Source organism: Drosophila mojavensis, unplaced genomic scaffold (assembly GCF_018153725.1).
Source record: "Drosophila mojavensis isolate 15081-1352.22 unplaced genomic scaffold, ASM1815372v1 contig_36, whole genome shotgun sequence".
Lineage (NCBI taxonomy): Eukaryota > Metazoa > Arthropoda > Insecta > Diptera > Drosophilidae > Drosophila > Drosophila mojavensis.
In genome coordinates, this window is record NW_025318858.1 from 19,258,823 (window position 1) to 19,280,146 (window position 21,324).

The window sequence follows — 21,324 nt, forward strand, 5'->3', positions numbered from 1 at the left end:
ATAAATAAATACACACTATATACATCAGCAGACGCTAAGAAAAAAAAAATAAATAAAATAAAGGAAATAAATTATTATAAAAAATTTAATTGGAATAATGAAAATAAGTTTTTTTTTTGTTTTTTGTTTTTGCTTAACTATTAACTTAGTCTTATTTTATTACAAGCTCACAGCCAGTTAGAGATATTGGAGGTTAATTACACATATGTTTGTTTTTATTTTCTTTTATTTAAATTTTTTTTTTTTGTTATTGCTTAATTTTTAACTTAGTCTTTTTTTTATTACAAGTTCAGGGTCAGTTGAGAGATTTTATATTCAAAAAGTAATGTCAACAAATCTCTTGAACTAAATGATTTTATTAATTATTTCTTTAAGTTAAGCCAAAAAAAAAAACAAAAACAACCTTGTAGGTTGTTACAAACAAACATACCAAACAACCATACAAACACGCATATGCAGCTCTTTAATATTTTAAATATTTGCACAGATTTAATAAAAAATAAATACCATAAAATAAATAAAAAAAAAATCAATTAAGAGTTTTGGCTGGGTAGCTTTGTTTGTTTTTATGGTCGAGCTGCAGACTGCAAATGATTAAGTTTGCATTTATAAAATGACACTTTTATTTTCTTGTGGTTGTCGACAAAGCAAACACCCACACACCTACACATACCCATTCACACACACATGCCAATGCATTGCAATGCATTGGTGTGTTATTTTTTGGCAGCTTTTTGCATTTGTCATTGGGCATTTCTTGACCCCACGTTGCTCTGCTCTGCTCTGCTCTTCAGACCCGCCGCCGCTGTCACTGTCAGCATGAAAAGCATTTAAATAAAATGTACTTGCAATAAATTTTCCACAGTTATAGAGAGCTTTTCACACGCACACACACACATACACACATGTGTTAGCATATACACGTAGCTCTGGCTAGCCACAGGCTGCTCTACGATTTAAATATTTAATCTGATTTTCCATTTCACTGCCTCATAGAAAATTACAATAATTGTGTGCGATGCAAAGCGCATTTGGAATATATTTATATATGTATATGAAGCATATATATATATATATATATATATATGCATATATTGGTATATATTTATTTGTATAGTTGAGTGTCTGTTTTAAGTGGCTTTCTGGACACTTCAGCTGGCGCATTTGTGCCGCATTTAATAGCACTTAGCTTCTTGCAACACGTTTGCCGCAAAATGCAAAATTTGTTAACATATTATCGAATTATGGCAAAAGAAAATTTTGAAAAGCTTCATCCATGCCTGAAACACATTAAACAGCCAAAATCGTTCACAACTGAATGCGAATTTCGAGTCGTTGGTAAATTTATTAAAATAGAAAACGAGACGAAGCGCAAACACTTTGAATTGCCGAAATTGCAATATTCTTACTGGTAAATACAGATGTTCTTGAACTCTGAAAATCCACATGGATTATAAGTAATATTCTTATATATAAAACATAATTTTTATTTCAATATTATATACATCAAAAATTGCAATAAAAATGATTATAAGATATAATATGACAATTGTAATAATATATATACATATATATATACAAAATTAATTTTTCTAAATTGTCTATGGCAAGAGTTGGAAATAAATTGCATTTTTGTCAATACTTATTCGCTCTAAGAACAATTTCTGGCTGAGGCAGATAAGCGTAATATGAAACTGTTATACAGATACATATAACATATTACATATATATAGGCTGTATTCGTTCTTAACTACAGCTCTCCTCTGTCGACCTTTTCCATAACTTGAAACATGCTATTGTAGAGCAACTCTTTCACATCGATTGCAGCTAGGAAATCGAGATGATTGAATTTTTTGTAGGCCAATTTCTCATCGTGAACGACATTTGGCAGCTGCCTGCGCAGCCGCTGCACATCTTTGACCGAAACGAGCGAATCATTTTGGCCATAATACAATGCGACCTTGCAATCGATCTTGGCCAGCTTGTACGCCGGTGGCTTTGGGCTGCCATAATAGCGCCGATTCACATTCGGATCGTCGTAGTCGTACTTGTATAAGCCCCCGCTTAGCACCTGCTGACCATAGTGCCCGAGGGATTTGATCGAACTGCCAGCCGGATATTGGCCCAGAAAGATTGGAGTGAGTGTGCTATTCATCTGTTCCACGTCCGTGCCAACTAATTCCATTATAAACTCCATACACGTTGACCGAAACGCAAAGCTGCATAATTTATATGACAACTCACGCCACACTTCTGTTTCCGGTGGTATTTCATTAATTCCTACAGCTTGAGCGAAACGCTGTAAAATACGATGGAAATTTTAGAGTTAGAAAGATGAGAAATATGAGTTTAAAATAATATATAAGCAAAGTTTCTAAATATATTTCTTGGAATATTCATATATGAATATTAAGTAATTATGATGATAAATAAATATATAAAATAAATATTTTTCATTTGAATATTCAACTTATTAATTTGAAAAGAGAAACTTACCATAATACCTGCAACATGTGGAGCTATTGCTCGAAGTAGTGGGAGCTCAACATTTTCAAAATAGGCAACGGGAGCGAGTGCCTGCATTAGCTTGATCTTCTTCATATAGGCTGGTCGCTCGGCGCCCAGCACAAAGGCCGCTGTGGTGCCCTGCGAGTGGCCCACATAGTGCAGCTGATCGTGACCCTTGCTGTGGTCCAGCACATAGTCAATGGCCGCCGGCAGATCATAAACGCCAATCTCATGGAACGAAAAGTCCCAGAATTGACGTTGCAATATATGAAATTTGCGATGTTTGCGTGAGTAACGATTGCCACGGCAATTCATCAGCCACACATCATAGCCGCGATCGCTGAGCAGAAAGGCCAAGCCATGGCCAGCACCCGTCATCACCCAGGCCGAGGAGCTGTCCTGCAGGCCATGCACCAGCAGCACAGGCTGCGCCCCAGGCTTGGGTATGCGATGCAGGATCAAACTGAATCCATCTTTGGTATCGACTCTGTGTTCCTCACACTTGTAGCCATACTTTGTGATGAAACCAGGCTGATAATCAATAAAGAGATATATAAGTAGAAGGGTAAATTTGTATTACATTATATATAGATAACACTTACTGTTCGTAAATGCGCAACTTCAATAACTTCTGGATCGTATTTTATAATATCCGCCAGCAGCCAATTAGCATTGAGGCACAGACTGATCAGGCAGTAATATATGCACTTCATATTAATTCTATGTATCTATAAATATTTATATAGTATTTACTATTAATACGTATGGTATTCGCTATTAAAAACTAGTTAAACTGGCTGTCGCTTTCATGCATCAATTATCTAGTGATATATTTCTTCTCTTTGCCTTAAGAGACCTTAGATGGGACAGTAATTTACGATTACCGTATTATCATAGTAGGCTCCAGCTAATTGATCTTCCATCGCTAACCAATCGCAGAACAATTTTAGGAATTGTTTTTCTGCATAAATTGATTAGTGGTGATATTGATTCGTCCTCTTTGTTGGGTCGTCTAAATTTTTTGGTTCCGTCCCGATCAACTAGACACTATCGTCCGCTTCATTTACCTGTGTGCACTAGGGATTATTCTTTGCACAGTGCGTTTCATGTTCTTTGTGTTAATTTTAATAAATATTATCACGTTTTTTCCTTAGAGCTCTCTCCTCCTAAAATAAAAAGTGTACTATCAGCTTATCTTAGGGAAATCACTCACAATGCCCAGGCATAAGCATTGGCATACGCTTTTGCTGCTAATGTTGTGTTAGTGATTTCTCAATTCTATTCTTATACTCTATTTTTGGCTCTTCCATTACTCTTTTCTTTTTATTATTTCTTATTCTTTTTATTAACTTTTCTTGCAACTTCTCTTATTACCGGCCATTTTCTTTTTCTATACTTTATCTCTTCTTATTTTATTCTTTTTTTTTTTTTTTTATTATTTTTTTTTTTTTAACTCCTTTTATTTATTTATTTATTTTATTTTATTTTTTTTTATTATTATTATTATTTTTTATTTTTTATTATTATTTTAAGAATTATTTTAAGTATGCTAAATATTGTTTAATAACCTACATTTTAATATTTAATTTTTTTAAGTTTTCTTACTAACACTTTCTTTTCATAGCTTCAATAGTATCACTGACCATATTTGGCTGTGAGACGTGGGCATAGCCGGCCGGACTGGCAAATAAAATACCCCCATCGGGTTGGTGTTACTATTGAAATTATATCGTGTACTTTGTATAGGCTTTTTTAAATTAAAATTGACTCTCATTTTTGTCAATAGCTTTAAGAAAATAAATAAATAAATAAATAAATAAATATCCGCTTGACACACTAACCTGCAATGTAGGCAAGCTAATCAAATTATTTTACGAAAAACTAAAGAATTGTTTATTTAATTGATAAATTGCATGTCTAGTTCAAGTTCAATGCTGCACAGATTTTGCAGCGCTCGCATCGATTCAACTACTTGTCAGAAATTGTGAAAAGTAGATAAAACTAGTTGTAAATACATTCGACAAGGTTTTTGGATTGTAATATAAGGCAGAGATGATATAAAACAGGGTATGAGGTATACAACTTTTCTATATAATATATATGTTATATATTATAGTTTAATATAATATAATAAGTCTAGTATATATATACATAATAATAATAATAATAAATCTATGTACAGAAATGCTAAATATATAACAAAAATTTACATTACACAAGATTTAATGACGTGAAAATACATTTTAAGCTGAAGCCTTTGAGTTTTTTTTTAAAGTATACCAATTTAAGTTGCTTGCAATTTCTAATAATATTTAATTAATAATTAAACTTAGATATATAGACATAACATATAACTACCTTCCTTTGCTTACTTTTTATACCCTGAACCTATTATAAGTGTGAAATTTGCAGTAAAGTTCCAAGTATTGAATACACAAGCTTCGTAATCTTAGAATTTTAGATACCACGCCCCCTTCGTCATAAAATTTCTTTATTTTGCTATAAAATAACCCATTTGCTATACATCAAAATCTAATTTTCATATATCTTGCAGGGTATTCCCATATATGGGTATAGATATGCTGCATCATTGAAGGTAATCTGGAATAAAAGCTCTAAATAATGACCTCTGTGGCAGCTTATAATATAGATATATATATAGCATAGATTTTTATGTAGCTGAAGCTAATGCTACAAGCTTGTATTACTCGACCTTATATAAATAATTGTAAAAAAAAAAAATTAAATAGTATATTTTACTATGCGAAACCTTTTCAAATAAATGCAAAACTACTCAAGTTGAAAATTTTAAATATAAAAAATATAGTCTTTAAAAATGTTAGCGTTTTTTTTTTTAAGGAATAAATAAATAACTCTTAATAAATATGTATGTATATATTTTATAATATGAAAGGTATCTTAATAAATACAAATAAATATTTTAATAATAAAGGTATTATCTCAGGTGCTATGGTAATTGTAGATTGGAATACACACATACATACATACATGTAATATCTACTGACATTTACTGTATTTTCTACAACATGCAAAAATAATTCTTTGAGCGTGACGAGTCGTGAAATAGTATTTTCTTTTATTTATTATATATTCATGCACGCTTCGTTAGGAAGAAAAAAAATTATATAATAGCTATATCTTTCACAGTCAATATATGGAGTTAGCAGCGTTGGCAGGTGAATAACTGAAAATTTCCCATATAGGCTAGCAAATTAATCACCTTGAGGCTTGGCACTTTTTGGCTCTCACTGAATTGCTAAGATTTGTGCTTATAATATATTTAATTCACTTTAATTCACTAAAATTCACTAAAAAACGCTAAATTTTAAAGTTTCTAATACATTATTAAAACCTATCGACTCGTAAAAATCGTGTTTTCTTTTAAAATCATTCTAATACAATCTGATACTGATGATATTAGAAATACCAGCTAATTACATTTGCAATTCAATATAAAGACACTTGCTATGCTTTCGTATGTACTTACGTTAAGTACACTTAATTAACAGTATCGAAATCACGTATACGACACGTTATCACTCGTTAAATGCTGAATGCATAAAACTTTCACTTTAGGTTTTCAGCAAATTAAATACAGATTTTGCAGACATTTTGCGTAAAATACTATTTGTTCCATTTCAAATGGATATTACTTTTGGATACTGCGGATTAGCTTCAGCTCATAATGTTGCTTTAAGCTATTTTTTTTATATTCTCCTATAACTATAGCTAATTTCTAGCCAACTGTTGTTTGCTGAACTGTTCTCGATGCTCTATGAGCTCTCACTGAACTATTTGCCGTGTGAGAGGCTTCACATAAGTAGTCGATAGCTAGTTAGTAGAATCCCACAATGCTTATTATTAGTTGATAAGTTCAGTACAGCTGCGAGAGCAGCACACGCGATTGCAATTTACTCTTTATGAATGTTAAATAATTCAGAATATTTATCAGAGAAATTCATTCAATCATTATTAATTTGCTGGGGTAATGTCAAACGAGTTCCATAGTTCAATTCGGATATTATATTCAGCTCCCTTTACTATTTAGCATATTTCTTAACAGTTTCTAGGTTTTTATTACAAGTTGTTTACTAGGAACCTGTTAAGGTACACTTTTATTCCTCCATACAAAATTGTATTTTATAAATTAACTACTTATTTCATACATCTTTATATAATCTTGTAGATGTGCTGCTATATCATATATAGATTATACCCTTTCGACACACTTGCATCATGTCACGAGCTCAAAAATGAAGCAACTCTGAAAGCGAGCTCTAGAGGGAACGATGTTTTATATAATATGTGACAAATTCAATTTGTAAATATTTAAAAATGGTAATAAAAATCGTTTTATGAACAAATTAACATATTTCATTTAATTGTATTGACCAATCTTTGTATACTCAGCAAATATTTATAGAACATTGGAGCAATGTGACAACGTGATGTGGTTTGCATATCATTTACTAACAGATATCAATTTTGTTTTCATTTTTCGTATTAGCTAAGCGCATTGAAAATGTTATTAAAATATATATATAAAAGGCAAAAACTGAAATTAATAATATATAACTCAAATTTATTTATATAAATTTGAGTCTTTTAACTATAAAGAAATTCAAGAAAGATTTTTTTTTTTTTTTTTTTTGTATATCATATATTTGTTTTATTTTTTTTATAAAGTATATAAATGAAATATTGTAAGGAATATTAAAGTAATATATTTTGCCTGTTTTATGATTATGGTTATATTGGAAACTATTAAGTACAAGGAATTTTCTTTTTCAATATATTTAAATATTTCTTTTTTATTGGTGATTTCAAAATCGTAACTTTCAGAAAAATTAATAAAATAATTAAATTAATATTTTTGATTATTGATCTCATATCACCTTTTTTTTATCTACATTGTCATGCTACTTTCTTAAGTTTTATTTCCACTTATGCACAGTGTACTTAGTTTCATCTGCCACCTCTTCAACATAACGCATATTCTTAAACATTCGACCAAAGACAAGCTCGGGTGCATCCATGCCCCATAAGAAGTCCAAATGATTGAAGCTGGGAAGCTCCACCAGATATCTCTCAACCACATTGGGCAAAGCGAAATAGAGTCTGGTGACATCTTCGGGCTGGCCCAACAAATCATTTTGGCTATGATATAAGATCACCTGGGCCGTCACACTGCTCAAATTGTATTTCGGCGGTTTGAGGCTCGAATAACGCTTTCTATTCTGCAAAATGCCAAAGTCAAACTGTTGGAACTCATTCGATGATCTGAACTGAACATAGTGCAATATCTGTCTGCTAGAAGCGCCGGCTGGAGTATGCCCGAGCACCACTGGCATCATGGTTTCATTCGTTTGGGTCGGACTGTAGCCCGCAAATTGAAAGAGCACATTCTTGCAGATCTTCAGGCCAATCCGAGTGCCATCACATAATGCTCGTGAAAACATAGTCAGGAAGTCGTCGGATGGTAAGAATTCATCTGGACCCGTCATTCGCAGGAACTGAAGAAAATTAAATTGAGATCAAATTGCAAACAACACAATGTAAATTGACTTACAGTTGTGGTCAAGTCAGCTGCGCCTAGGACTACCAACGGCGGACTCTTGCAGTACTTGAAGAACACAATGGGAGCCAGGGCCTGCATAAGAAAGATCTTCTTCATATACTCGGGTCGTTCGCTGCCCAAAATGAAGAACGAAGTTGTGCCTTGAGAATGGCCAATGTAGTGCAGGCTCGTGCGGTTGGTCTCATGCAGCACATAGTCTATGCTGGCTGGCAGATCGAAGATGGCCAATTCATGGAATGAGAAATCCCAAAATTCTGACTGATTTTCATTGTATCTGACATGATTCTTGGAATATGTATTGCCACGTGCATTACCCATCCAGACATCGTAGCCCTGATCATAAAGTAAATAGCCTACATACAGATAGAGGGAGAGAGTGAGAGAAATAGAGAGAGAGCGATCGTTAGTATTTTTACCCAATCCATTTTTGGGGCCCATCAATACAAAAGCTGCTGAACTACACAATAGGCCATGCATTAAGAAAACAGGCCTGCCTCCGGGCCTTGGTATCCTATGCATTTCGAGTATATATCCATCATCAGTGTTAACGGTATGCTTTTCTGCCGGGTAGCCATATTTTTGAAGCAAACCGATCTGTGAGAATCACATTGGCATTAAAGGACTTGATGAGTGGTGATTAAACAAAAGAAAAATGTTTATGAATCCATAACATTACCGTGGATAGATTAGCATCATCTTCAACAGATTGAGAAACTGCAAAGGTAGCACCCAAACAGAGCAACAATAGTAGGACAATCCATTGAGCCATGTTGTGAACGCAATTGTGTCTAAAATATACAATATAAATATATGAGATTATATTCGTTTTTATTCTTAACGCAAATTTAAATATATATTAACCCATAGAAAACGGCCGTTCGGGGTTAATGTTTTTTGGGGTTATGAATATTAACCTAGAACCTTATCTTTTCAGGAGATAGAAGAAGACGTAGGGTATATATTTTCCTAAACAGCATGAGGATCTTCTCTCTCGCTCGCTTTCGCTTTCTCTCTCTCTTTCTATCTCTCTCCCTATTTTGCTTTTGTTAAAAATAGGCTGATTACGTTTCCAACGTGGCTGTTCCTGCAGTCCCACTTAGTCAAATTTGTTCCGTGAAGGGTATTGAGAAAATATCACTCTCATCCATTTAAGAATCCTTGGCTATATCCTTAAGGTATCTGAAGTATATTCCACTTTTTGCACTGGTATCCAAACATTTTACCTTTATCACTGCAGCTCAGGAACACTTCAAATTTTGTACTGCACTGAGCCAAATTTGTGAAAATCAAGCTCTTATATAGCAACTGCCCGATTCGATGCACTTAAAAAATAATACATTTTTATTATTCAAAATTTGAATTTCTCCATATTCATAAGACGATAAATTTTTGTTAATAGTGTACGGAAATATTATCAGTGCATTACATTTTGAGCTGCCTCTAAAGTCGTAATATATAAGACAGTGTACCTAGTTTTTAGCTTCTATTTGAACTTTAAACTTGGTCCCAATGGTATTGTTACTAACCAATATTTAAATAAATAAATAGAAATTATAAATGAATAATATAGCAAAAGTAAAAATAAAAGGAAAGTCGAAACCAAAATGTGTTTAAAATATATATTTAATGTTTTTTTTTTTATAATTTCTGGTCATTATAGATTTAAATATATTCTTGAATTTGTCTACAGTTTTAATGGAGTTAGCGATTTTTAAGGTACAACAAATTAAGTACAGAGAATCAATGTTTTGAATAATTATATACAGTAAAGTAGTGGAATAGAAAATTCCCCCTGACGAAAATTCATTGACTCGTAAAAATTGAAAACATTTTGGTCTTTACATTAATTTGTCATCTTTGCCGCATAAATAATATTTTACCTTAAAAAAAAGGTTAATTTTACAATATGCTGAATTTTATAGATTTTGTTTCAGCTTGTGTGTAGATTTTTGTTTCTAAAATTAAATGGAAATATTACATATTCCATTCTGCAGCTTCAGAAATATTTAACATTCCTATTCATTCGTATATAATATGGTATGCCTCGTTCAATAAAGATCTCGATTAACGGATTATTCTATGCATAGTGCGTTTCATGTTCTATGTGTCAATTTTAATAGATATTATTACGTATTTTCCATATGCACTGGTATACATTTCGTTGCCAATGTTGTGTAGTGATTTGTCAATCTTATCCTATATTACTTTTTGTCTCTTCTTTTACTCATTTCTTTTTATTTCTTATTCTTTGTTCTGTTCACTATTTCTTGCAATATTTGTAATTTTCCTTTTTCTGTAGTAATACTTTTATCTTAAGATTCATTATAATTTTAATTATATTAACTATATTTAAGCTCTGTTATTATCTAATTTTTAAGTTTCCCATTTTAACACTATATATTGTGTTTTATCAAATATATAAAACACTTACAACAAACACTTTTATAGTAAAAAATTAAGTGATTCAGAGTTATAGAATCTTAGGTCTCTTGAAGCAAATGTTAAGACTCTGTCAATAAGTTATAATATGATTGTTTAAAAGAAGCCCAAAATTATGCTATATTTCTAGATCGTCAGCTTAACGGTTGACAATCATATGGCAACACGCTAACTGATCGTTTCAAACTTTAATGGAAGTAAATATATAAGCAATAATGTATGTATGTATTTTAAATTTGTTATATACAAATTCTTTTATTAGAATTTATGTAATTTTGGTAACTACAGAGCTAACAGGTTAGCCAAATATTTTACCAACAGATCAGATAAATAGTGAGCTTCATAAAAATTGTATGACACTAACTCTAAGGCTGGGAATATTATGAATAGCTTTCCTATTTTTCTGAATACTACTGTATACAGATAGTTACTCACATACATATATATCAACATTTCTAAAACCAACAACAAATAAGTATTTACACAACTCAATTAATTACTATTTATTATAGCGTATAAAACTTGATAAGCTAAACTACTTCCCAGTTATTCTAATAATAGTAATAGCTTATTTGAATAAGACGTAGGTCGATTTACATTAAAAACTTGTCCCATTTTAAAGCTATACAAAACTAAATACTAATGTTTACACTAAGCTTTAATCGATTAATAAATATTTAATATATGTACAACAAATAATGGCCAATAGCAATTGTATTGGGCTCATACTGTAAGTATATATAGGACTTGTACTAAATCGATATTAATTTTAGTTCTTATACTAATCAATTTGTCGTATCTATATTATTATCTATTTCATTTGCGCGCATTTGCTTTAGCATAGAATCCCACAGCAGCTCACGGGCATCGACGCCCCAGATAAAGTCGAGATGATTGAACTCGGGATAGTCCACCAGATAATGATGGACCACATTGGGCAGCCGGCGACGCAGCGACTGCACATCCGCTGGCTGGGCTAGCCAATCGTTTTGGCTGTAGTACAGGGCCACCTTGGCCTTGACATTCTCCAGCTTGTATGCAGGTGGGGTGATGTTGTTGTAGCGCCAATGATTCCTCAGCCAGCCGTAGTCGAACTGCCGGAATTCACCGGATCTGCGCACCTGGCCAAAGTGCTGCATCTGCTTGGTGGAAGCGCCAGCCGGAGCATGGCCGACCACAACGGGCAACATTGTCTCATTCAGCTGCAGCTTGTCAAAGCCGGTGGTCAGGAAGATCACATTGGAGCAGATCTCTTTGGTTATGGTTGTCTCATCGCAGATCAGCTGATTGAACATCACAATGAACTCGTTTTTGGGCAAAAACTCATGAACACCAATCAGCCGGAGCACAAACTGTAACGAATGCGAAAAATCACTATAAGCAACCACAATGAGAATCGCGGAGAACAACTTACGCTCACCGACGTATGAAACTCGGCCAGGAAATTGACGACCGGACTCTTGCAGTGCTTTAAGTAGGCAACTGGCGCCAGAGCCTGCATAAAGAGAATCTTGTCCATGTACTCGGGTTTCTCGCTGCCCATGATCCAGAAGACAACGGTGCCCTGAGAGTGGCCGATGTAATGCAATTGCTTGAAGCTCGTCGTATCTAGTATATAATCGATTGTCTTGGGTATATCGTACACGCCCATTTCATGGAATGTGAAGTCCCAGTATTTGGCTTGCGAATGTGTGTACCTCACATGCTTCCTGGAATACGTATTGCCGCGCACATTGGCCATCCACACATCATAGCCCTGCTCATATAGCAAATAGCCTGAAGAACGCGATTGATTAGAACTGGGTATTCAGTATTATACAGCATAATATATACCTAGACCCTTGTTGGGACCCATCATCACCCAGGTGGCTGAGCTATCCAAAAGTCCATGAACTAGCAGAACTGGCGTTGCTCCATGGCGGGCAATGCGATGCAGTGTTAAAATATAACCATCATCAGTTGTCACACTGTGATTCTCAGCGGGATAGCCATATTTCTTAATAAGATTATACTGTAAGGTGAGCGAAAGGTAGTGGATAAATTAATTTTAAAACTTCAACTTCAATTTTTATTTACTCAAATAAAAATTATAAATATTAAAAAAAAAAAATTCTTTTTAATTTATTACCGAATTTCTTTAATTCCTAAATTTGGAAATTTTGGTTTTAATATAATATTAAAATATGATTTTTAAAAGGTTCAGATGAAAGAAAAGTAGTTTATAATTTTTTTTAATTAACATATTTAAAATTAATAAAATTTAATATTTCATTAACTATATTAATTTTATTGTGAATTTCATAAAAAAAAATAATAATAAAAAACAAAAACAAGTATTCAAAAGCAATATAATATAAAATTCTGATCCATTTCCCCATTTTCTTAAGTTCCCAATTGGTAGTAATATCTTCGACATACATATATTTTTAAACTTCGAATGAGAGAGATGAACAAACGAACGGACAGCAAAATGGACATTGCAGAACACCAATATACTCATTTCACTTTGGTGAGTGAGCATACAAGTGTGCAAATAAAGTAATAAATTTAAATTGCTGTTAAGCGTGAATATCATCAGTTATGCACGGTTTATTATCTACATTACTTTGACTAATTAATGATAATTAAATAACCCGACAATCAACTTTAATCCATTAACTGTGAGCTGAGTGAAAACATAAAAAAAAGTAAATCTACTTCAAAACATTTTAATTTTTATAATAAGATCATATTGAATTATTTTTACAGACATTTTAATACCCTTTGCTATTGTTGGTTTTTCACAATATTATTTTTTTATTATTATTATTTTTTTTTTTTATTGTGTTGGCATTTCCACTTACCGTACTCAAATGCGAATCTTCTTGTATGTTGGGGTCCACATCGCTATCAATTTTCACATTACTGTTTACAGTTATGGAGCGCCCCAGCAGTTTTGGCGTCTTGAAGTTCAAATTGAATAGCGAAATATTTCCAAAGATAAATGATAAATCCGCTTGGCTCTCCGGAGGAGCCAGACACAGGCACACGACAAATAGCACAAACGGCTTTAATAACATTTTTTCTGTATATAAATATATAGGAAGTATAGCTAATATATATTAACGATTTCTAGTGCTGTGATCGCTGCGAGGCACAAAAGACGACTGTCGATGCCAATGAAACTTTCGTCGCGTTGAAATGGAAACTGTGAAATAAATGCGATTATGTCGATAACTAAGTATATTTATAAATGTGTGCGAGTGTTTGTTTTTCTGGTGTGAGCGTGTGTGTGTGTGTGTACTAATTTCAATTGATTCACGGCAAACGTACAACAATAGCAACAACAACAAAACAATAATAAAAACCAACCAAATATTGGTCAAGTTCGATGATAACCCGCGGCTTCGTCAGCCACTGATAGACAAACAAGTCCGGCTTCAGATTAGAGTTGCCTTCAATTCAGAGCATCCAGAATGCTATATATATATATGTGCATGTATAAAGATGCCGTGGAAGTCTTGACTTTGACTTGGGCCAACGCCAGCGACTTGTGGAAATGTGGACAGCGAATTTCAGCTGAACTCTTGAGCTCTGCATTCAACCGCTTGTAAATGTCAACTGCGTCATTCACTGCCGCGAGTGGGAGCCGCTGCTATGAGGTTGCCAGGCCAATTGCTCGGGCGGGCGAGTAGCAGCAGCATATATAAATATGAATATGAATAATACAAACATACTTCCCCCTTAGCTACCTCTTTGTACACAACACAACAACAAATAAATCACAAAATAAAAGAAAAATATGTTGACTTTACTTTTTCGAATATTTGATGCGATTCGTTCCGTCGACTATTTGTGACTGAATCGTGTTTGGCTTGCCTCCGTTGCCTTGATTTGAACTTTGTCGTAGCAGTTACTATATTAATTACAAGTTTGCGACCCACACACTTTGTATCTGCCCAACCAGACCCAAAAAAAAAAAAAAAAAAAAACAAGACACAAAACTCATCTCTGAACTTCACAGCAAACTCGTATATCTCGTCTCTAAATGATTGTTTAGTTTTACCTTTAACTTTTTTTTTTTTTTTACTTGTATACCTAATTAGCATATCGAATACAACGTCATAGCTATGACGTTTCTATGTATGTTGTATATCTCGAAACCAGTTTACATATCTGACCCAATAAGCGAATTATTTGACTGACCATAAGGCAATATTTTAGTTTTATTTTTATTTTAAGTTCGCGTCTGCTGTGAAAGCAAAGTCCATATCTAACAACACTTGTATAATTTATAATTATTATTATACCCTGAACCAATTTTCAATGGGAAAGCAGGGTATAATGGTTTTGTTGAAATGTATGTAACAGGCGTGTGTGTGCCTGTGTGCGTTTGTGTGTGTGTGCGTGTGTCTTGTGTAAGTAGAAAGAGGCGAAAAATTATTGAAATAGCTATTGCTCGAAGGGTTCAGGGGATCTCGTAGTCGAGCAGTCTCGACTAGAGCTCTCTTACTTGTTAGTAATTGTTGTTGACTTCTGAATGCGCCACAAATACTATACAATATTTAATTACAATGAATTTTTATTTAAGTTTTATGGTATTTTCACACCCTAAGCGCAGAGGTTAAACAGGGTATGCTGAAATTGTTGCAAATGTATGTAGCTAGCCGAAGAAAAGATGAGGACTGATCCCTTATGGTATACACATATATTCTTGATCAGGAACAACCGACGAGTCGATCTAACCATGCCTCTGTGTGTGTGTGTTTTTTTTTTAATTGCAAAATTGTTTTCGAAAAACCTTTTAAAGGGCGCTTCATAAGTTCGCAGCCTATTCTAGTGTTAAACTACTTATGGTAGTGCTATTACTTATAAACATTTACTTACTGGCCAACATTATTAATTATTAATTACTTAATGACTGCCTGACTGATTGTCTGTTAGATTGATCAAGTAATTGATGATTGACTGATTCCCATACAGATTGAAACGGTAGATTACTGATTGACTGCTGATTATCTATGATATTGATAGATTGAATGCTGATTTAATGATTCACCGACTAACTTATAGAATATTTGCTAATTAACAGACTGTCTACTGAATAAAAGACTAATTGCTGATTGACTGTATAGATGACTAACTGTCTTTATGATTAACAAATTGATTGATTTATTGAGCGACCTACGAACTTACAAATCACTTAATTGATAAACGTATATATTTAATTCTAATCACATGCAATACGCATTAAATTAGTTATCGGATTACCCACTGACTAATATAAGATGATTGACTGATTGGTCATTGAACGAAGAAGGTTGAGTATCAGAAATTTTCAGTAAAGTCTTCTTTTCAAATAAAACACAAATTGAAAGTTGAAAGCAAAAGATAGTGAATTTAAATTTCAGACATTCTCTACATTTTTATACATTTTAAAAAAAAACATTTCTGATAACTACAAACAATGATAATTTCGCATATAAACTTACACTAACTACAATTTGCTTAATAAACCAACAGAGCGAATGAAAACAAACAAATACTGATAAAGTGTGAATCATTTTAATAGATATGGCATATGAGTTAGTGAAAAACAATTGAATTTTATATTAGGCCTGGTCAAAGTGCAATTAAATATTTCATTTAAGCACAATGTTTAGGCGATTATAGTTTTTTTTTTTTTTCAACTATAATAATAACAGTAACAAATAATCAGATGACCCGCTTTGAGGACTATTCAGAAACGATACAAAATTAAAATTAGACTACAGCTATTTACAGAACTCAGCAAACACACACACACACACACACACACACAGAGACTTAACAAACAGCGAATGGAATGGAATGGAACTGTTTGACGAGTTCAATGAGTAAATTATGTGAACTCTAATAATACATTGCTGAATGCCTGCTTATCAGAGTGTGCACACTCGCATGCTACACAGAGCTGAATGCTATTGAATAACGAATTATGGCTTATTTTGCATTAATGCAGCAAACATTTACAGCTGACTCAGCTACAGCGAACTCACAAAGCACACGAATGCAAGGCATAAGTATAGATATATTATGTACATATACATACATATATATTAATTTAATTATATATGTATATACATAGATATACTCGACATTGTTCAGTTCATTAATTCAAGCAGCTCATCAATTTATGCATGTTATTGCTGTGCTTGTTATGATTATAGCTTCTAAAGCCTGGCTTCTCTGATAGCGGCTTATCAATGCTCAGCCGCGCTGTCAACATTTGTTGCTAACGCTAAATTGTTGCGTTGATATGCAATAAATGCAACAATGATTTAAATATATTGTACCCAAAGTCCTTATTTTTTAATATATAATAAATTACACGTTTTATGTTTGACAAGCTTCCTAAACGGTCACTCAGCATGTTGCCAAGCTAAACATTTCATAAGTCTTAAACCGCACGTTTGATAGCAAAATATCATTGTTTTCAATCCATTGATTGTGCTTTTTATATTATTTACTTTGTGGTTGAGCATTTGAAAATTGCAAATAGCCAAATGACTCGAACCAAATCAAAGCGCTGCAAAAGCCACTCGATTTCATGACATTTTGCATTTTTAATTTGACCCAGGGGATTGACAGCAGCCGCCACCGCAAGCCACAAACAATTGCTGGCAACTGGGGCCCATGAAGGGAGCCCCTTCCCATGCCACACCCATGCCATGTGCACGCCCATGGCGATATGTCGACCCAACAAACAAATGGCAACTGACAAAATGCTTACGAGAAATTGACTTAGTTACAAAGTTTTTGCTCCTTTTTTGTGTTGACTATGCAAAGAGTTGAGAGCTGAGTTAAGAGACTTGATAAAATATCCTGAAGTAAGACTTTACAGAAAAAAAATGTATATTGACTAAAACTCTTGGCATTTTATTTCGCAATGAAAGTTTCAGAAATTAACTTAAACTGTGCGTTTTATCAAAGTACACACAAAAATAAATGAAATCCTGTTGACCTAGTTTAAGTTGATTCTAAACTTTACATTCCTAATGGCTCACAAAAACAAAGAGACATTTTTTCTACCTTGGCAAAGCTTTCAAATTGGTAAGGAAATTTAGTTGTCTTTCAAAATTGTTAGGAAATAAGTCTAGTGACTTAGTAAATATAGAAATGATATTATTATAATAATTATGAGTATAGACTAAGTAAATGAATACTTGACAATAGCGCAATAATTTATAATAGTTAGTATAATATATTTTATTAGTATTTACTTTAAGCATATTTATAAGAATCAAATATATTAAATATAATATTTCTTTTAAATATACATATTTCAAATAAATTTTTTTATATATAAAAAACTAATAAGAATATTATTATCTGCGTAGTACCAAATGCTTTGGTTGGATAGAAAATTCGAACCCTCCAACATTACCTTGAGGAACCCACAAATGTTTATCTGTATTTTTTAATGATATCTAGGAAATTCTATTATGAAATGGATTTACTCAACAATAGGAGCTGGCGCAGTTGTCAGATAATCGATTGAACCCTTCAGCACTGGCAACATCTGCGCCTATTTATACAAATAATTAACTGTCAACTGCAGAAGCCGAAAAAAATGCTAGGCAGGCAACACAAACGCGTGCACATACACGCACACACACCTTGGATTCCCTACGTACATACAATTATAGGCAATTTTTACTGTCGCTACGAGGAATGTGAAAAGTGAAAAATGAAAAATATAAATAAAATGTTACTGAAGGGGGCTGTACAAAAATGTGCGAGAAAAATGATTTTTGCACGCCTCGACGACATTGGCAGCGGGACAAGCGGAACGGGTGCCCTGGGAGGGCGGCGGGATAACGATATGACGACTCCAGCTGCCAGTGTCATTAACTCGACAAACCGCTCGACGGCAGCGCACTGCGAGTTATGCGTATAAGTGGAGCGGAAGTGCACACACCAAGGGGTCGAGGGGGTTATGAAGGAGCAACCACTCAAAAATAAAAAAAGAAATAAAAATAACAAGAGTGGAAGCGCACAAAGGTAACGACTCAATGATACCATGTAGCGGAGCGCTTCGGCCTGCACCCTCTGAGATCAACAAGAGTGAACCTGTGATAGGCCAAGCTTACAGATGAGCAGGCCGGCGATTATCTCAACTGATACGGGCATAAAATGTTTACATATATATACATATATGTAGTCATAAAAACATTTACAGCAAACCATTATACTCCAGTTAAACAAATTCTTGATGGATACAGGGTACAAAAAGCGATGTTAAGGTATTCGTTATGTCAACAAGCAACAATGAGTGACAGAAATATAGAGCACTAGCAGCCGAGAGCAGCGGGCGGGCAGCTGGAGGTACCGTTATGCGCATTACATCACTCATTTTGAGTTGTTTCTTTTTGCGCGTTTGTATTTGTAATTGCAGGAGTCATAAGTCGCCTAACGACAAAGTTACCGCTACATTCACCGCCAGCCGCTCATCGCTCTCTCACCTCTTCACGCTGTTCGCGTTCCGTTGTTAATGAAGTGCAGCTGCTGCCACCCACTCTCACTCTCGTTCTCTCTCCCTGGCTCTCTCTCGCTGTCTCACTCATCCTTTGCCAAACTGCAGTCAAACAACAAATGCTTCGTTTTCTTGTGGGCAAAGTCACGGAGTACTCTGAGCTTGTGGGTGCGACGATAGAGAGGAGCAGAGCCTCTGCAGCTCTGTAACCTTTTGTGCTTTGTGGCACGTTTTGCCTTTGGCGTTCGCTCCCTCCTGTCGCTCTCGCTCTCGCTTTCTTTAAAGCTTACACATTTTGTGCTTGGCTGAGTTTTAAGTGGCAAATGCGTTAATTGGGCATTAAATGTAACAAACGTTGGTTTGCTTCTTTTTTTTCTTCTTCTTCTTCGTCTTGTTTGTGTTTTACTATTTTAGTGCATTGTAGTAATGCATGCTGCTAGACATATGTATGTATTAGAAAACAGTCTTTGGGAAAGTAAAATGTGTTATATCTAAAACTAATTAATAAATAGCAGCAGTTGTTTCGTTTAGTTGTTCAGCTTAGTTAACCTTAGCACTAAAAAATGCCAAATTTCCCTTTGCTAGAACTTTCAGTTTTCTAGAAGAATCTGCAATTTGTATGCAAATACATATATCTGTAAGCTATAAGAAAGTTCAATATTTCAGCTAAACGATTAATGATCAAGCTATTTCATACGATATTTATTATATCAATATAGCACACTCATATCATTAGGTAAAAGGGAAGTATTTTATACTGAAGTGCACTTCAAAAGGGAAATTAGAACAAATTTCCCTATTAATTACCACGCAGTAGGCTTTGGGACGCCGTAGAAAAGGTATATAAGGAGAGCAGCCAGCAGGCAGAAAATCACTTTTGTTTCGGCATTGGCCGTAGTGCTGGGAAAAGATCGATCTTTACGTAGATCGATATTTCGATATTATGTATGGGTCTCAGATCGATGTATCGATATTTTCATAAACATATTTTAGCTCCCAAAATTAAAAAAAAAGTTTTCATATAAAAAACAAAAGATGAATTTCTTATTAAAATTAAAAAACGTTTCATATAAACTAAACTAAACTATGTAACAAAGATTATATTATTTAATAAGATCATTTACTTCGTCCAATCATTTTTGTTTATGAAGAGCAGCATATCTACTTGCTGCGGCTTGAGACAAGCCTCTCCATTTTCCTTATCCGCGTCGCAATCTACAAACAAATGCGTGTTTGTTACATTATTTTAAAACGCAAAAGCTGCAGACCACGTGTGTGGCTGACATAAGCAGTAAAATAATATTTACCTTCGCCATTGTCCTTGCTGTTTAAAAACTTATCCATTTCTCTACAACACTACCAACACCAAAATCCTAAATGAAAAGTGGGTTACGTTAGTATTTGAATTATATTGTTAAAATAATTTGCAAATTACCTGACAGTCTTATCCCACGCTTTTAATTCAAGTGATGGGGAATTAATGGTATAGTGATGGCGATATATCAAGTATCGAAGTTTTCTACATCGATATTTTCGATGGATATGAAACATCGATATATCGTTTGCTAGATCGATCTTTTTCCCAGCACTGATTGGCCGTAAACACGTCTTCTTTTTTAGTCTCAAGAAGATAATTTTTTTTTTTTGTTGCCGCACAAAGTTTTTTTTTAAATAAGGTTTTTTTTTTGTTGCCGCACAAAGTTTTATTTTATATTGGCCGCTGAGTCGGCTTTTAAGGTTCCGTGTGCCTAATGAAACACTTGGGTAACTCTATGGAATTGTTATCAAGTATTGAATTCCATAATAGAGTTGAGTATGTATGAAGCTTGGGAGCTGCTTTATATATTAAACCCCTCGATGGAGAGGTTAAAGAAGTTTTTTTTTTTTTTTTTTTTTTTTTTTTTTGAGCAAATTGAATGCGCATTCTTAGAATGCGACGACTGCCCGAGAGTGCTTTAAGAAAATCGCTGGCAAACAAACCTATTCGCAACCTGCTAAAGACGGTCAGCGTAGCAGGGGGAAAAGCACGGGTGCTGTTAAAGGTGAATGGGTGAATTCCCGCAAGCAGTGCGAAGAGGGGAGAAAATAAAACATTTTCGCAAACGTATTTGTGCGAACAATCAATCTCCCGCTCAGTGTGTCAATGTACGCTGCTTCCTGAGTCTTGTTATCCCTCAAGTCTCAGGAGCTGAAGAGGAGGGGGAAGCAGCAGCGGCAGCGCCATCTCAGCACTCACACGTATGAGTATCAATTTCATGAGATTTATGCGCTTGGCAAAAAGGCC

The 21,324-nt window shown here is 34.0% G+C and overlaps 3 protein-coding genes and 1 long non-coding RNA gene across 7 annotated transcripts; all 4 read right to left on the reverse strand.

Moving 5' to 3' along the window:
- Positions 1-1,577: 1,577 nt before the first annotated feature.
- On the reverse strand, positions 1,578-6,324 carry LOC6577325 (lipase 1). Its single transcript, XM_015165618.3, has 4 exons — positions 6,017-6,324; positions 3,111-3,236; positions 2,497-3,039; positions 1,578-2,299 (listed from the first exon to the last, which is right to left on the reverse strand). The coding sequence occupies exons 2-4, from the start codon at positions 3,219-3,221 to the stop codon at positions 1,751-1,753; spliced, it is 1,203 nt and encodes a 400-aa protein (XP_015021104.1). The 5' UTR covers positions 3,222-3,236; positions 6,017-6,324; the 3' UTR covers positions 1,578-1,750.
- Positions 6,325-7,307: 983 nt separating this feature from the next.
- LOC6577326 (lipase 1) lies at positions 7,308-9,433 on the reverse strand. The gene is made up of 5 exons (XM_002003257.4): positions 9,331-9,433; positions 8,784-8,895; positions 8,524-8,701; positions 8,099-8,460; positions 7,308-8,042 (listed from the first exon to the last, which is right to left on the reverse strand). Exons 2-5 carry the CDS (start codon positions 8,874-8,876, stop codon positions 7,464-7,466), a joined length of 1,212 nt encoding a protein of 403 aa, XP_002003293.1. The 5' UTR covers positions 8,877-8,895; positions 9,331-9,433; the 3' UTR covers positions 7,308-7,463.
- Positions 9,434-11,024: 1,591 nt separating this feature from the next.
- Positions 11,025-14,407, reverse strand: LOC6577327 (lipase 3). Of its 4 annotated transcripts, none has more exons than XM_002003258.4 (5): positions 14,341-14,407; positions 13,390-13,733; positions 12,380-12,557; positions 11,961-12,322; positions 11,025-11,898 (listed from the first exon to the last, which is right to left on the reverse strand). In XM_002003258.4, the coding sequence occupies exons 2-5, from the start codon at positions 13,603-13,605 to the stop codon at positions 11,332-11,334; spliced, it is 1,323 nt and encodes a 440-aa protein (XP_002003294.1). In that variant the 5' UTR covers positions 13,606-13,733; positions 14,341-14,407; the 3' UTR covers positions 11,025-11,331. The 4 variants fall into 4 exon arrangements, with proteins under 4 accessions (XP_002003294.1, XP_043864707.1, XP_043864706.1 ...); XM_044008772.1 differs by lacking the exon at positions 14,341-14,407 and adding an exon at positions 13,898-14,164 and having other exon boundaries at positions 11,967-12,322; XM_044008771.1 differs by lacking the exon at positions 14,341-14,407 and adding an exon at positions 13,898-14,161 and having other exon boundaries at positions 13,390-13,610.
- Positions 14,408-20,129: 5,722 nt separating this feature from the next.
- On the reverse strand, positions 20,130-20,580 carry LOC116803905. Its single transcript, XR_004363922.2, has 3 exons — positions 20,476-20,580; positions 20,348-20,413; positions 20,130-20,255 (listed from the first exon to the last, which is right to left on the reverse strand). It is a non-coding gene; the product is annotated as an uncharacterized LOC116803905 (long non-coding RNA).
- Positions 20,581-21,324: the final 744 nt, after the last annotated feature.